The 16,711-nt window shown below is 46.5% G+C and overlaps 1 protein-coding gene across 3 annotated transcripts in view; it reads left to right on the forward strand.

Moving 5' to 3' along the window:
- The first annotated feature begins 279 nt into the window (after nucleotides 1-279).
- Nucleotides 280-16,711, forward strand: part of KIFC3 (kinesin family member C3) — a 34,939-nt gene continuing 18,507 nt past the window's right edge. Inside the window, exons 1-4 of one of the 3 annotated variants that reach the window (XM_089539682.1) lie at nucleotides 280-346; nucleotides 1,603-2,090; nucleotides 11,700-11,792; nucleotides 15,119-15,256. In XM_089539682.1, the coding sequence (XP_089395808.1) occupies nucleotides 15,244-15,256 (13 nt within the window). In that variant the 5' untranslated portion in view covers nucleotides 280-346; nucleotides 1,603-2,090; nucleotides 11,700-11,792; nucleotides 15,119-15,243. Of the gene's footprint in view, nucleotides 347-1,571; nucleotides 2,091-11,699; nucleotides 11,793-15,118; nucleotides 15,257-16,711 lie in introns of those variants that run through there. The other 2 variants (XM_089539681.1, XM_089539683.1) reach the window with 2 other exon arrangements.

A 16,711-nucleotide genomic window follows, 5' to 3' on the forward strand; every position in this document is an offset into this window, starting at 1 on the left:
ATCAGTTTATATATACAGTATATATATATATATATATAGTGTCTATATACTGTATAGTTTATGTGTGTGTGTGTGTATGTGTATATATAATATATATATATATATAGTATGTGTGTATATATATATACACACACACACACACAGACATATATATATATATATATACAAGCATAGTGTTCTCCTGGGGTTGCCATGACAACGGTGGGCCAATGGGAAGGCGTCGTTGGCTGGGAGGTCGGGCCCCGGACCGGCTGGGTCGGCGCATGCGCAGGAGACCCGAGCGTGGCTCCTCGTCGTCCGTCGGTGGCTCTGTAAAAAGAGGTTAAAAAGGCGAATGCGGCAGAAGGTGAGGAAGGGGCGGGGCCAGAAGGGGGCGTGTCGTTATCACGTCACGTGGGGAGGGCGTGTCCTCCCGGTGACACTCTCTCAGCCTCAAAGCAGCAGCAGCAGAGGCAAAGCCCAAGGAGCTCAGCAGCAGCAGAATAATGCTCTCGACTGCTCTTTCAGCCTAAGGCTCTTCCCTATGTCTTTTCCATGGCCCTGTTCTTAGCTTTGGAAGAGCTCTGGCTCCCAGGAAAAAAAAGGGGGGGGTGTTACATATTGTTGTTATTGTTATTGTTACTACAGTGGGGGCCCTTGGCATCCTTGGCTGGGGTTTGCTTCCAGGGTCCCTCAGGGGTGCCAAAATCCTTGGATGCCCATGTTCCATTATATGCAATGGGTTCATTATTACTATTACTATGACTATGTACCCTTGTCATCCTTTGGGGTTTGGCTTCAGGACTCCCAGGGGTGCCTTTGGATGCTCACGTCCTACTAAATGCAATGTGATATTATTATGACTACTAGGCTGGACCCTTGGTATCCAATGAGGTTTGGCTCCAGGATCCCTGATGGGTCCCAAAATCCATGGATGCTCAAGTCCTACAATGGGTTTAGGATGACTGTTACTATTGCAATGGGCCCTTGGTATCCGCTGGGCTTTCATTCCAGGATCCTCTGTGGATACCAAAATCCTTGGATGCTCCTCTCCCATTAAATACAATGGGATTATTATTATTATTATTACTATTCTTATTATTACTATTGCAATGGGCCACTGTGGTCTGGTTCCAGGATCTCCATGGATAACAAAACTATGGATGCTCAAGTCCCATTATATACATTATTATTATTATTATTATTATTATTAGAGTGGGCCCTTGGTATCCATTGAAGTTTGGTTCCAGGATCTCTCCGCAGAGACCAAAATCCATGAATGCATGAGTCCCTTTAAATACAATGGTGTTGTAAAATGGTGTCCTGTATATAAAATGGCAAAATCAAGGTTTGCTTTTTGGAACACACACATATATATATATATTGAATATTTCCAAGCCATGCGCAGTTGAACCCTTGGTTTTGGAGGGCTGGCTGTACCAAGCATTTGCTTTTGGGCACAGGTTCAGCCTCTTCCGAATGCGTCTTGATAGCTTCCCTCGTTTTGTGGAGTAGCAGGGCCTGTTTTATGCCAGCGCTGTCCTTGTTGTTCTGCGTCTCCTCCTCCTCCTCCTCCTCTTTCTTCTCCTCCTTTTAAGCTTTCCTCTTCATCTTTCCTTGCAGATGATTGCGATGGCAGCAGCTTCGCAGCCTGAGAGCTCCCTTCCTCCCTGAGAGATTTGTGAAGACAGACACCTCCCACCAAACCACAGTGTGAACACCGCACACCCTTTTGCACGCTTCTTGGCCTCCACCTCCGTCTGGCACACTGCAGGCAAGGGAGGCCGGAGCAAAGAGGAACCCGCGCCACCGCATTTCTGGCATTCCTTTCCAGATGCCAAGGATGATGAGTAGAAGGTTTCGGAGGAAGAGAGGCTGAAACAGACAACAGCAACGCATAGGAAACTCCAGGGCTTGGCAGCCGGAAAGCGTCAGTCGGAGCCCAAGCTCCAGGGAGAGACTTTTGGGTTTTGTCCTTGGGAGGAAAGTTAACATTTAACAGAAGACAAGTTGTTGGCTTGCCTTAGAGGAAAACAAGGAGCAACACGCCTGGCTTTATCTGTGTCCTTGGAAGCGCTGTTCCCTTTTTGACCGCAGGTAACGTCCGGAAGGTGAGTTTGGCTTGGTCTGTTGTTAAAGGGATTGGGGCTAGAAATGAAAAGAGCTCGTTTTTGTCGCATGCTCTCCGAGGATTCAGAAAAGGTGCCCTTTGTTCCCAGCCTTTGCCCGACTGTCGGGGTCGGGCTGGGCAAGTCCAAGCCCAAACCAATCCTCTGGAAATTTCCTTTGCGGTTTGGGACTTCTGGGTTTCCTGCCCCGTGATTTCTGTATGTCCTCCGAATGCTGGCATCTTGCGTGAATGTGTTGAGATGCGTTTGAGTTTGCAAGGAAGAGGCGCACAGAGCTGGACTGGAGGAAAATACTACAGGAATATTGAACCGAGCTGCTCTTATTTCTCTCTCTGGTCCTGATTTTACCCGGAGCTTGGCACTGAAACCATGAACTCGTAATCGTCATTGCCAACGTTCCAAATTATGGCAACCCTCTCCTTGACTTTCCTTGGATAGATTTATCCCAAGAAGGTTGGCCACTGTTGAGAAAGCGCACCTTGTGCAGGGTCACCCAGTCACTGTCTGTGGCGGAGTAAGGATTTGAACCCCAGTCTCTTGGAGTCCATAGTCCAACATACAAATCGCCACAGCTGTGTATTAGGATCAAAGTTTGGAAAAAAAATACCTTTTTGGACTGCGGTTTCAAAGAATCCCCCTGTTAGTCTGGTGTATTTTGGGAGTTGTAGTCCAAAAAGGTAACTCCCCTAGACTTTGAGTACATCCCTATGTTTATCTGCTGAAGCTGAGTAATGGGGACTCAGCACAGGTTACCATATATACTCGACTATAAGTCAACCTCACGTATAAGTCGAGGGCAGGTTTTGGGGCCAATATTATGGATTTTGCTATGGCCCTTGGATAAGTCGAGGCTAAAACCTAGGGCCACGTAATGAAGGATCAAGGATGGTGCAAAGGGAAATGACGCCAAAGAACTTAGACAATTCCATCAGACATTAACTGTTTGTGCAGATCCTAAAGGCTGAGAGAGTAGAGAGGATCCACGCTTCTTTTTGGTGCTCCCAGGATGAACCAAGCTCTTGCCTTTTACCACTCTTTTCAGAAAAAGGAGATGGTTCCTTTAATATATATATATATATATATATATATATATGAGAGTTAAAGTACACTACTTCCATTGACCTGTGGATAAGTCAAGCCAGTTTTTTTGGGTTGGTTTTTTGACTAATACATGAGTATATACAGCAACTCCTTTTTCGTTCTGCACACAGTTAATCTGGAGAACTGGCTTCCCAAAAACCTGACGTTAGCATCTCCCATTTTGGAGAAATGTGGGATATTACAACCAACCTATCCGTCAGAAGAGCCTTGCAATGATGGCTTGCCATAGGCTTCCTCTCTAAAAGCATGGATGGAAGACCGCACTAAAGCTCTGCCTCCTTGAAGAGACAGAGTTGGTTTGCCTCCTTTGTCTTTTGTAGAGTTGTTCTCTGGACATACAAGTTGTATTGCAAACCCCTTACTAGTTTTAGACAAATGTAATTGTCATGTGTTCCCCTGAGGGACACGTCGGAGGAGAGTTGGCATTGTGTTGCAACTTGAGTTGTTGGACCAAGATTTTGGGAGGCAGGGGTTCGAATCCCCACTCGGCTCTGGAAACCCACTGAGGGGCCCTTGGGCAAGTCACACTCTTTGCTAGAGGAAACTAGTAGTAAATCTCTTGAGAATAAACCTTGCCAGGAAAACCCCGTGATGACAGGGTTGCCTTAGGGTCACCATAAAACAACTGGAAGGCACACATCGCAAGCAAGTGGTTTGGAAACAATGCTGAGCCTTGTCGTTTTTATCCCTATTTTCTTTCCTGACTGTTTCAACTGGCTGAGCTGGATTTCCTCCGCGGAGGAAAAGGTGTAAGTAAGGCTTTCGTGGTCGGAGCGGCGGAAGGGAAGAATCTTGGGACCGAGCCAAAGGAGGAGGCTTATTTCTGTCTCTGGCCCCATTCCTTGGTTGTGCCAGGCAGCAATCCCTCTTAACAGAGGCCTTTTTGTCAGGGTTAAGTCCTATGTCCATGACGCCGGGAACAGACTGTGGCGTTCCTTGTTACCGTTTCCCTCCCCTTCCCTGGGCGCTTCCTGTCCTGGGACACTTCTAGTTGGCTCAGCTGACTCCTGAGTCAGGCTTAGTAGTAAACAGAATGGACTCTGCCCAAACTGCATGCCTGGGGCTCAGCGTAACCCTTGCTCCAGGTCTGTGGAAATCCATGGAGAAATGCAAGGGCTGTTGGTGATTGCATTTCCAAGCACTCCTCTAGGACGCTTAGGGCTGATGGGAGTTGCAGTCCAACAGCACCAGGAGAGCCACAAGTTGCCCAACCCCAGTCTCATTCCCACTTACAAATACATCGCTTTGTGATCCAGTTTAAAAGGTAGTGGGATCAGGCCCTGGTATAAGCCTTAGGTGCTTGTCTTGCGATGTGGGTTTGTAATTCATGTGCTGCTATAGAATACATCAAATTATTAGCCAGAACAAATAGTCCAATTGTGGCTATTGCCAATATTTCCAGAGATTAAAGATCACTTATTGCAGAATGCTGCTAAAACCGTTGTATGCCTTTCGGTCAGGTCAGCATTGAAAATCTGGTAGACACTTCTTTTTTTATTAGCCAAATGGAAACTAGGTTGTGATCTGAAGCATTATTAGGGAAATTAATGGGTCAGGTCTGGGAGCTGAGAGAAGTGATCGATGGTTCCCAAATTGCTGTGCGGCCTGGTTTCCTTTTCATTTGGTTTGCTAACAGCGCCAAAGAAGAATCTCCTCTCCTGCTATTATGCTTCGTAATTTGTAGAAACCTAATGTTTTACTCCAGATCTGGAGCCCTGGTTTACTGGTCTGATTGGAATTCATGTGTGGAAGCGTGGTTGTTTGGGTCTGTTTTTAGTAAACATGGAGAAGTGTGATTAAAAAAGAGAGACTATTGCTCCTCGGCACATTGGAGCTGAAGTGGATTTGACCAGTGGGTAGCTATGTCAGTGTGGTGCAATGCTCTGAGCATTTGACTCCGTAATGCTCTGTAATGCTCTGAGCATTTGACTCTGGAGACCAGCGTTGGAATCCCTTCTTAGCCATGGAAAACCCACTGGGTGACCTTAAGCAAGTCACACTCTCACAGCTTCCGAGGATGGCAAATATGAACAAATGTTGCCAAGAAAACCCAAGAGACGTTCTCTTTAGGGTCACCATAAGTCGGATACGGCTTGAAGACAGGCAGCAAGAGCTGTGCAAGTGCCATGGAAGCTCCAATGTTCCCCTTCTGCCTGGCATGCTTCCCCCCTTTTTGGATGATTTTATGCTGGTCTTGTTTCTTCTGAATTTGTTGAACCTCTTTGGCTGCCAGCCGCCTCTTTGGGAATGGGGACATAGGCCCACACTCAGGACTCCCTTTCGGCCGATCCCCAGTTGCGCCAAGCTGCTCTGGCAGCATTCCTGAGACTAAACACCACCAAGAACATAAGTGCTACCTAGAGAGATTCTCTGGTGAAACCACACTCTCAGGCAAGCCAAGCATCTCTGCTCAAAACCTTGGGCCTTGCCTCCTCCTGTCATGCGTGGGATAGTCTTCCCACATCGTTCATTAATATTAGAATGGCTTTTGCGCATATCTTAGCCATCTATGCTGTTAGCCACCTTTGGGTGCTGCATAGATTAAAGGCAGGATATAAATCAACATAAATCTGCTGCTTACTTTGTTTTTATTGTATACTATTTAGTACACTCATCCCTCCACATTTGTGGCTTCGATTAATCAAATAATCCGTATTTGATTATTCACGGATTTGATTAATAATGTTCCTCAATAGGAATATCTAGGTCCTAGGTCCACCTCCAGTGCAACTCTATGGTCTACTTTAACTTGCCCTGAAAGACCTAGAGATTCCTAGAGAGGATATTCTACTAGGCCTTTGTAGCTCCTCCGGCGCAATTCTGTGGTCAGTGTCTGTCGGATGTTGGCCAGAGTTGCCCTGGAGGACCTAGAGATTCCTAGAGAGAACACTCTACTAGGCCTTTGTAGCTCCTCCATTGCAGTTCTATGGTCAGTGTCTGTCGGACGTTGGCCACAGAGTTGCCCTGGAGGAGCTAGAGATTCCTAGAGAGAACACTCTACTAGGCCTTTGTAGCTCCTGTATTGCAGTTCTATGGTCAGTGTCTGTCGAACGTTGGCCACAGAGTTGCCCTGGAGGACCTAGAGATTCCTAGAGAGAATACTCTACTAGGCCTTTGTAGCTCCTCCGGTGCAGTTCTGTGGTCAGTGTCTGTCAGACGTTGGCCACAGAGTTGCCCTGGAAGACCTAGAGATTCCTAGAGAGAATACTCTACTAGGCCTTTGAAGCTCCTCTGGCGCAGTTCTATGGTCAGTGTCTGTCGGACGTTGACCACAGAGTTGCCATGGAGGACCTAGAGATTCCTAGAGAGAATACTCTACTAGGCCTTTGAAGCTCCTCTGGCGCAGTTCTATGGTCAGTGTCTGTCGGACGTTGGCCACAGAGTTGCCCTGGAGGACCTAGAGATTCCTAGAGAGAATACTCTACTAGGCCTTTGTAGCTCCTCCGGTGCAGTTCTATGGCCAGTGTCTGTCGGACGTTGGCCACAGAGTTGCCCTGGAGGACCTAGAGATTCCTAGAGAGAATACTCTACTAGGCCTTTGAAGCTCCTCTGGCACAGTTCTATGGTCAGTGTCTGTCGGACGTTGGCCACAGAGTTGCCCTGGAGGACCTAGAGATTCCTAGAGAGAATACTCTACTAGGCCTTTGTAGCTCCTCCGGTGCAGTTCTGTGGTCAGTGTCTGTCAGACGTTGGCCACAGAGTTGCCCTGGAAGACCTAGAGATTCCTAGAGAGAATACTCTACTAGGCCTTTGAAGCTCCTCTGGCGCAGTTCTATGGTCAGTGTCTGTCGGACATTGACCACAGAGTTGCCATGGAGGACCTAGAGATTCCTAGAGAGGTGTCCTCTCAGGTAAAAACATGGTGTTTTTGTTATTTGAGTTTTCCCATATTCACATAACCCTAAAGAATATGGAGGGACAAGTGTATTATTTTAGAGATATTTTAATCATGTCATGTTGCTGTTGTTTTAGATTGTATGCCTCTTGGCAGGTTTACATCCCCCCCCCAATTTTATTTGACCCTTGCGATGTAAAGCACTGTGCAGACTATACAGCACTCTATAAATAAATGTTAATAGTGATAACAACAATAATAATCAATATGCCTTTGCCCCATAGTTGTTGGTGGAGCCAGGGCAGCTGTTGACATTCTGTTGGTTGTAAAGGGAGAAGGTGGTGTTGAATTTGGCTGAGGATGAAGGAGCCAGAGGCTCTCGCTTTGTTTGCAGCTGGTGATGCTCTTGGTGCCGGCTGGCCAAAGCCACTTCCACAGTAAACTGCTGTAATGTGAGGCAATCTGAGAACCAGGGTTGTTTAGTGGTTTGAGTGCTGGATTCCAGAGGATGCCAGGTGTGAATCCCAGCTGAGACCTGGAAAGCCACTTGGCCAAGCCACACTCAGAAAAGACTACCAAAACAATGCCTTTGAGTCACTGAGAATTGCAAGCAGCGTGGAGGCATTTTGTATTTTGTTGCAGCAGGCAGCTTTGGGCATTTTGGAGCATTTGCAGGTCCAATATGCAGCTGCCGGATTGTGTGTGTGTGTGTGTGTGTGTGTTCTGTGCCTTCAATTTGTTTTTGACTTATGGTGACTCTAAGGCCACATTCCCACTTACAGATAAATCACTTTGGGATCCAAACTGATGGATCAGTTCAGCAGCGGAGCATAGTTCAGACTACATTTGCCTCTCTTGCACTTTCTTGCTGCAGAATAAAATAAAATAACCCACTTGTGGTTCACATTCATGAACACATCGATTCAAAATGGACCTGCTCCATCCAGCCGAAGGGCAAATTTAAATAGGTTTTGATCCGCATCTGGTTCACGCTTGCGCAGAATCGATTTATCCCAAAAGATGCTGGGGGGAAAATCGGTGTCAAAAAGACACGGGTTAAATGGGTCTAGCGCATGGGCCCCGGTTCAAGTGCAAACCAGGGTAATTAAAACCAGTTCAAACCAATTTGCGATCCGATTTAAAAGGTAGTGGGAATGAGGCCTAAGACGATCCAATCATGGGGTTTTCTTGGCAAGACTTGTGCAGAGGAGGTTTGGTTCTGGACTACCGCTCTCAGCATCCCCAGCCAGTATGGAAAGGAAAGTGCTTGCAAAAGGATATGTGTATTTATGGGAAGATAAATTTATTGTAGCATGGACTTGAGTAAGGTCCCTCTTTCCTCCTTTCATGATATTTCCCCATCTGGGTCAGTGCCCCATAAAGAAAGCTTCCTATGCTTTCTTTAACAAGGCGGCCACACACCTTCCTTCTGATGTGTTTCTCTTGTCAGCTGCTTGGCTTCCTTGCATCTGTTATTAAGATAATGATGCTGCCGCTGGAGATGCCAGATAATGGAGCAAAAGGAAATATCCATTCCACTGTGTTGTACTTACTTACCTACATATTGCTCACTTACTGCCATTTGTGAATCCTTTTACCACGCTTCCCATGTTTTCAGCTCCAGCCACTATGCCATGCTGGCTCTAGTTTAGTGTTTTTAAAAGAAATGTTTAACTTTTAAAAGCTTAGTATCAAGTCTTACTGTATTTTACTTTGTCGTAAGCAGCCTTGGTTCCTCTGCCAGGAGGAAGATGGAGTGTGTAAACCAAATAAGTAAATAAATCAAACAAGGGGTGAATGAGAGCTTTCTTGCTGCTCTGCTTGCCTTCCATCATGGCAGTTAAGGTTTCATTATCCCCTCCCTTTCTGATTCACAGATGAATAGTTGAACCTGTATAAGATTCCCAGGTTTGTTGTTTTTGTCTCTGGATACTTTAGTTCTCTGTGTGCAAAGGGGTCTTGCAGAACCTTTGAGACTGAATGAAAGAAAGAAGCTGGGATGCTAAGGGACCTTGCAGCACCTTTCACTTAGTCTCAAAGGTGCTGCAAGATAAACTTTGCACACTGATTTTCCAGTCTAACATGGCTTTGGGTTTTAGTTTTCTATATATATGCCCAGGGTTGCGTTATGTATCCGACTCCTAATATGTGGAAGTTGTGACTTGTATTCATCTGCTTTTGATTTCTTTAAATTTGGACCCATTGATTAACAAGTGCAAAAGCACCCACATAGATTGCACATTTCCTAATCCATGGAACTTAATCATTACCTCTCGCTGTGAATGCTAATTTTAACATTCAAAGCCTAAACAAAGCTGTTGAGAGGAGACACCCTCCATAAGTGCCACTTTCCAGACGTATTCTTTTCTTCCGAGTAACACTCATTATGCCTTTTATGAATGTGGGATAGGCAGATGGGGCGCATGGTCCATTCAGATGGTCCATAAGCTAACTTTATAGGAGATATATCCTGATGTGGTGATGCCTGCCACATTTGCGGATGAAAAGTGGCTTCTTGATCAGTAGCTATGAGAAAAGATCCTAAGCCACAGTTACAATCTCAGGTCTCTCCCTAAACAGACTTTACTTCTTCCCCAAACTGCATGTTAAATGGCAGCTCTGCAGATTTATTTCCAGAGCGATGCTTTTTATAGATTAACTGGATAACTGCACTGGTCTTATCAAACGAACACGGTCAAAAGCCATATGCCTGTAGTATCTCAGTGGTTAATCCATATTATTTTTAAAATCTGTGGTTAGCTTTAAATTGATAATAAGCTCACTTTGGGAAATCCTCGGAGCAGCTGCTTTCAGAGAGCCCTGCGAACCAGTTCCGTCTTGCTGTGTATCCTATATGCATGAATGTGGCTCTGATATTGGCTTCTGTCGCCATAATCCAGTTTTTAAAGTAAAGCCATTCATGCGCACGCTTTGGGGCTTAAACTGCGTCGGTTTTGAATGTCAAGCCCTGTCAGGGCTGAGGATTTCGCTTTGAAGCCTTGTGCATTACAGTTGTACTTTGAGATGTCAGAGATGGGAAAAGTTGGTTTGGGGGGGGGGAGCATTCTAGGAGTTGTGTCTCTCCCTAAAATACCTTTCCTTGGCTGAGGAAAGCATGGGAACTCCAGTCCTCACAGTCTCTGGAATGGGTTTTTGCATTTTGATTGTGTGTAGGGCAAGGGAGGGAACCATGCAAACTTTCAGAGGCTGTCAAACTGCAACTCCCATCATCCTTGGCCAGAATAGGCAAAGGTGAGGAGTGCTGGGAGTTATCGTCAGGCAGCATGGGCAAGTAAGTTTCCTATGGGAACAAGTGGTCCTCCAGTTTGGGCAGCGGATCCATGGGGCTTCAGTCCTCCTCCCTTCCTCCCCAAATGGCTTTGCTAATGTGAGGATCCTGAAGGCAGGGCAAAGAGGTTGCAAGGTTACAGTATGTATGGCAGTAGATCTTGAGTTTTCTTTAAAGAGATCCAGTGTTTCTGCTGTCCCAGACTATTACATGGCTGTTCATGGCACCACCAGCAGCATTTTATTCCTACAGCTGAGTTGGGTTCTTTTTAATTCTGAGACTTAACCAGAATAATATGCTCCTTTCTCTTTAAAACTTTTCTTCTTTTGGGTATAGTATATCAGTGAAGTTGCTCTTTTGCGCTACAACTTGAAAACGTGATTATTGTTGTTTAAATAATAAGTGGACATGATGGCGGAACCAACCAGCAAAACCCTAAGAGAACTTGCACCTCTTGAGGTCATTCTGGGAGAGCCCTTGGTTGCATATTCATAGCTTTGCAGAAAGTATGCCCATGTGTGTTTCTTGTACAAATGCTAATGTGTCGGGCTGAGAGCTGGAATCAGCATTGGTTTGCATTTGATCTTTCGTCTTGTTTCCCTGATGGTCGGGTGGAATCATTCTCTCTCACACTTTGGAAGAAAGCACTGCGAGAACAATAAAGACAGAGTACCTTTGGCACTTCCAAAATGTCCCTTTTGAAAATGGGAACTGACCTGCTTCTGCAAAGAGTCTTTGAGTCTCTGGGGTTTGGTGCATTCATTGCACAACAAAGAGCTCCTGCTCCTGGTGAATTTGTGGCTCTTGTCTGTATGCCCTGGTTTTCCAATTCTGCTGGAAGGAGACATGCTATAACTCCTGTTTACAAGGAAAGAATGCTAGAGAAGTGATTCATTATTTCAGAGAGGCGACCTGTGAACTTTGAAACCTGGTAGTTCTTTCCATGACAGAAAAGTTGGGAGTGAGCATCTCAGAATGCATTTTGTCCCATGCGCCAAACACTCTGAAAAACAGGGCACTTTGCAGATTTCCAAGCGCAGGGTCAGTGGAAAAGGCCCAAGACAAGTTGCATCTCTCCTCCCCATTCGCTGCAACCCCCTTCCGCCGCTGCTGCCCCAGTTTATGGGAGATGCCTGTGTCTTGGGTTTCAATGAGAAACTTGCCGTTCTTCCACCAACCTAAAACTATTTTGGGCTGCAGGATTTTCAGACTTTCAGGAACACATTGGCAGGAGACCAGAAGGAGATGCGGGGCTGCGTGCTGCTTTTTTGGGCGGATGACGTGGAGGGAGGTGGGGATGGAGAACTTGGAGAGCTGGCCAGATCCGCTAACTGTTGTTTTTGCCTCTTTTTAATTTGGTTTTAAGGAGGGAGCAGGAAGGATCCGCTCAGCTGTGGCTTCAGGACTATCTGGCCCTCATCTGTGTGGATCAGTGCGGTTGAGAAACTTGACTCTGCTGGTAAGGATAACCTTGAAATATTCCAAAGTCAGAAGTGAAAGATGCAGTTTGCCTTACTTTCCCAGAAGTAATTTCTCCTCTCTCGATCCTATACCTGCTCCTGAAGTAGATTTTAGCTTTTCTCTGAAAATGCCGAAGCCACAGATGCTGGCGAAACATCAGGAATAAACTCTTCAGAACATGGCCACAGAGCCTGAAAAACTCACCAAAAACTATGGATCCTGGCCATGAAAGCCTTTGACTTCACAGCTTTTAGCAAAACTAGACAGCTGTAATGTAGGGGAGTGGAGCCAGAGGTGCCCTCCCAAAACCCAGAGGCCACTTTCTTCTCTTTCCTAGCTGGCATGCGCTCCTTTGAGGAGCAGCAACAGGCTTCAGTGGCAGAAGGTCCCATCTTTCATCCCTAGCATCCTATGCTTAAAACTTTTAGATGACCAAGTGGGACAAAACCCCAGCCCAAGACTATGGAGGACTGCTTCCCGTCAGCAGACAGTGCTGGGCTAGAGGCACAGATTGGGCATGCAGGGCAGCTTAATAACATTTCTGCAAACAAGACTAGATTGTGGAACTTGCTGCCAACGCTGCATGTTCGCTAAGCATTTGCAGTCTGGTTCTGGCTAACCCTTCCCAAGGGCAGATTTTGCACTGAGTTGCTGCGGTGGAGCCGTCTTGCAGAGCTATCAGTGCAGCTGTTTCACCTCCAGAGAGGGCCACCAAGTTCAGTGTGAAACATGTTTTTGCAACTTCCAAGGCTACGTTTGAGGTTGAGGGCATTTTGGACAGAGTAGTTATTCAGGGGCGGCTTGCCCTCTTGCCCTGCTCCTCAACTATATTAATTCTGCAGGAGACATGGAAGGAGCCCACATGTTCTTCAAGTCCTTTTGCAGGAGGGCTGCAGAAGGGGCAAGCCTGGCACCAGCTTCCAGCAACCTGTTTAATGCCTTTTCTCTTTCCTTTTCTAAACCAGGCAGGTCTTTTCAACTTACTTCTGTTCGGCGGCACTTTGCTGCTTTACCTTGGGAAACCTTAACCTGGATCCTGTTGTGAATCCCTTTGGGGCAGACCCATACAATCCGTGGGATCTACCTATAGGTTGTCTCATTGTTCAACAGCTGGCTGAATGGGTCTACTTTAGTTGGTCAATGGGACGCCAGCCCATTTCTTTAGCAACTTGCAATTACTGTTTGATTGTTGGCAAAATATGTTATTTCTGTACTGTTGTTGTAGTTTGTAGAGGTTATGCCAGTGCAACAGGGAACCTAGAAAACATAGTTCATGATGTGACTAGCAATTCAAATTCACCGTCAGAGAGCTTGGGAAGGTTTCTTGGAGACTACGGCTCCTGAGTTGTCATCCAAAGCTGCATCCACACTTGAGAAATATCCCATTTTGGCACCACTTTTCAGCATCCTGGCTCAAGGCTATGGAATTCTGGGAGTTGGAGTTTGTTGCGGGGTCCAGAGCGGAGTTCTGCCCCGCTCTGGACCCCACAACAAACTCCAACTCCCAGAATTCCATAGCCTTGAGCCAAGGCAGTTAAAGTAGTGCCAAACTGGGTTCTTTCTCCACCGTGGATGCAGCCCAAAACAATGAGGCCACTCTTCCAGACTCTCCTTGCCAAGCTGAGCTCTCTTCACCTGATCCTCCCATTTCACCTAAAGACTTTTTGGAAAACACAATAAAGCCAGGGGCTGAGAACTCGGCACGTTCAGCGTTCTGCCTTAGTGTAATTGGACCGTCTTTAAAAAACAAAAACCCCACAAACCCCAGCTGGAGATGGAGATATAAACGTATCTATGGAAACGCTTGAGGGAAGTGGAATATCTGTAAAGATCTTCCATTTGGAAAGGCTTCAAGGAGTCAGAGGATGAAGTGTCACTTTTCCTGTGCCATTCTGAGCACTGCATTGTGCCGCCTGGAAAGGGAAATACAGGACACTTACAGGGTGAGAAAAATCAATATACTTTATGCCCATAGGTAGACTGGTAAAATAGTAAGCAATGGCACTGATTTTGGGAATTGATTTTGGGGATTTTGGTCCTAGCTTGGTAGCTTTCGGCAGTGACAGGAAGGAGTATTTAACCCAATCGTATCTCAATGCCTCCCAACCTGGCACCCTCCAGGTGTATTGGATTATAGCTTCCCATCATCCCCAGTAGCCATGCTGTCTGGGGGTAATGGAAATTGTAGTCTTGGGAAGACTGTCATCATAAAGCAAACAAATCTAGATGCTCTTCAGAAGAGCAACTTCCCCCGAAAAAGCAATGAGAGAGAGCTCAGTCTGCATGCTGCCCAAAACAGCCCTTCTCTTTGCCAAAGTAACAGATATCCAGTGGTTGTCCTCCTCTCGCACCCCCTTCTTCCTTCCTGACAAAGGTGCCTTTGTGCATGAAATGGCTACAAGGGCTCATGGTCCCAGCCCTGTCAGAAAAAGGTCAAATTGTGTGAATTGGTTGCCTGCCCAAACTGGCATCCTTGTGGGCTTTCTGTCTTTATTGGCACGCAGGGGAGCCCGAGGCCAGAGATACAAAGAAGAGGAGCGCCACTTGCACTAACTGGACCTTTGTCTCCAGATTACTGCCTGCAGTTTTGGAGCCCTTCCTGCCAAGGAGCTGTTCACAAAGTAGGATTGATTCACTGAACAGCAAAAGCCCTAAAGAGGAAATCTTGGAAGCACAGGGAAGAGCCTGCAGAAAATGTCTGGCAAGAAAACCTGGTGATATTTGACTGATGGAGTATAAAGTTTTAAGAAAGAAAAATGGCAGCAGGAGAAGGCTAAAAAGGGCTGGAAAGCAGAATGGGGAGCTTTCCCATACCCTGATCCTTGAGTCATGTGGACGGGCATAATAATAATAATAATAATTATTATTATTATTATTATTATTATTATTATTATTATTATTCCAAAACAGCAAAGCAGGACTCATTCTGCACACCATTTTCCTATGGACTGCGATCCCAGTCCCGGTTGGCTGTTGTTGGTTCTTCAGAGCGATGAGAGGCAGCCTTTCCAAGGGACAGAGAGAAGATGTTTTACAGGGAGACACAATCATATCAATATAGTTTGTAACTAGCAGTGTGATGCCCATCGTCCAAGGTATAGCCAAGTGGTTCATCAGCCAATGTGGGTTGCTGAAGAAACTCGGGCAATCATGCACACATACACACATACTGTACACATACACATCCCTGGGATTGCTCTCAGCTAATCTATGGGTCCCTCCCTGTGTGGAACGGGAGCACCCCCAGGGTCCCTCTTTTCTGTGGCAAAGTGGCAACTTAGTGGAGCGGATGCCTTCAACCCAGGGTTTCTCTCTCATCCGCAGGCTCTGGAAACTAAGGCACCAGGGAGCAGCAACTGAAGGGAGGTTTTGTCCTTCCATCCCACAAACAGAGACTGGCAGGCACTTGGAGCTGCGACATCCTGGAGCGGGAAGTGGACAGCGGGAACATGGAGAATGCAGGTACCACAGACGCATGGAACATGCCCCTCTTCTCTGGGCAACACAGAAAAGTGCTCTAGCAATGAGGTTGTGTTGGGGTTCCAGAGACCCAGGCTTAGGTCTCCCCTTGGCCATGAAGCTCACCCAGTGCCCTTGGAAAAATCAGATCTTACGACTGTCTCTCAACTTAGGCTCCCACCCTGTTTGCCACCCCAGTCTCCCAGGAAGGGAAGGGAAGCCTCAGCACAAGAGCTGAAGAAGTGGTTTTATTCTAGCAAGCTGCACTCCCTTCTGTTTTTCAAATTAATCCATTTGTTTCTTGTCTCACTGCGACTCAGAGCTGCACAAAATGTACAACTTCCCAGTATAATACTTTCAAAAGTTTTAAATCATGACAGTTGGATCTGTCAGGAAAGATACTGGAGGAGGAAGAGGAGGGCAAAGGAATATTTGTTAGTTGGGGAGGAAACCCACGGGATTTTAGAATATCAGACCTGAAAACAAAGCAAAGCAGAGAAATCCAAGATAGAGAGACCTAAAAGAAATCAAAACCCCAACCCCCCCACATGTGGGAATGTTATGTTCCTGCGCACACAGCTGTGGAAGACAAGTTGGGGCAACTTTCCGCTGATGCACAAGCAAGTCTGTGGCGTTGTTGTTGTGTCTGCATTTGTCCCCTGCTGTGATAGTAGCACCTTTCAGACGAAGGCTGCCTCCGCACTACAGAAATAATCCAGGTTGGCACTGCTTTAACTGCCATGATGCCATAGCCAACTACAATTTCCAGAATTCCATAGCATTAGACCATGGCAGTTCAAGTGCCAGTTATCAATAATATTTATACTAATATTTGGTCCTCCTATCTGAACCTCTGGTGCCGATCTAGCCGGCAACTGCCCTGTGAGATACGTTGACGTTCAGTAGAGCATTTCCAGCTTGATGTGCAGCTGCCTTTTTCCTCTGAGGGGCGCGAGGGCAAGAGGTGGAGTGCATTCTGTACAGTGGAAACCTGAACTCCTAACAATGCCAGGACTTTTAACAATTTCATTCCTAGCTTTTGTAGCTTTGAAACTGGGTGCCTTCTCTGGCGGTGGTTGTGGGGGTGAGGACTCAGTAGCACAAGGACAGGGTGAGGGAGTGAACATTGCCCTTTCTCTCATGGCCAGGCTGCACCTGATGTTAATCCTGCCATGTGCCCTTGAGGGCCAGATCTGTCCTTCACAGATAACCCTTGGAGGAGGCTCAGGGCAAGAGTTGTGGTGGGAGGGAGCTTTAACCCTTTGCTTCCTCCCTCCAGCTGCTGCCATGGGACTCCTGCTTTGGACAGAGAGTCCTGGCAGTTTGTATTGAGGGGCCCTGACAGCTCCCCTTTGCTCTAATGTAAGGCTGGGTAGGTTCAGAGGCCCCACAGAGCATGTTTAACACACCCCACCTGCTCACCAGACTCTTATGAAGTGGCTTGAAGTTTACTTCCAT

The sequence above is a fragment of the Sceloporus occidentalis genome, unplaced genomic scaffold, assembly GCF_023333645.1.
Source record: "Sceloporus occidentalis isolate IW3139 unplaced genomic scaffold, rSceOcc1.0.p SCAF_10, whole genome shotgun sequence".
Classification (NCBI taxonomy): Eukaryota; Metazoa; Chordata; class Lepidosauria; order Squamata; family Phrynosomatidae; genus Sceloporus; species Sceloporus occidentalis.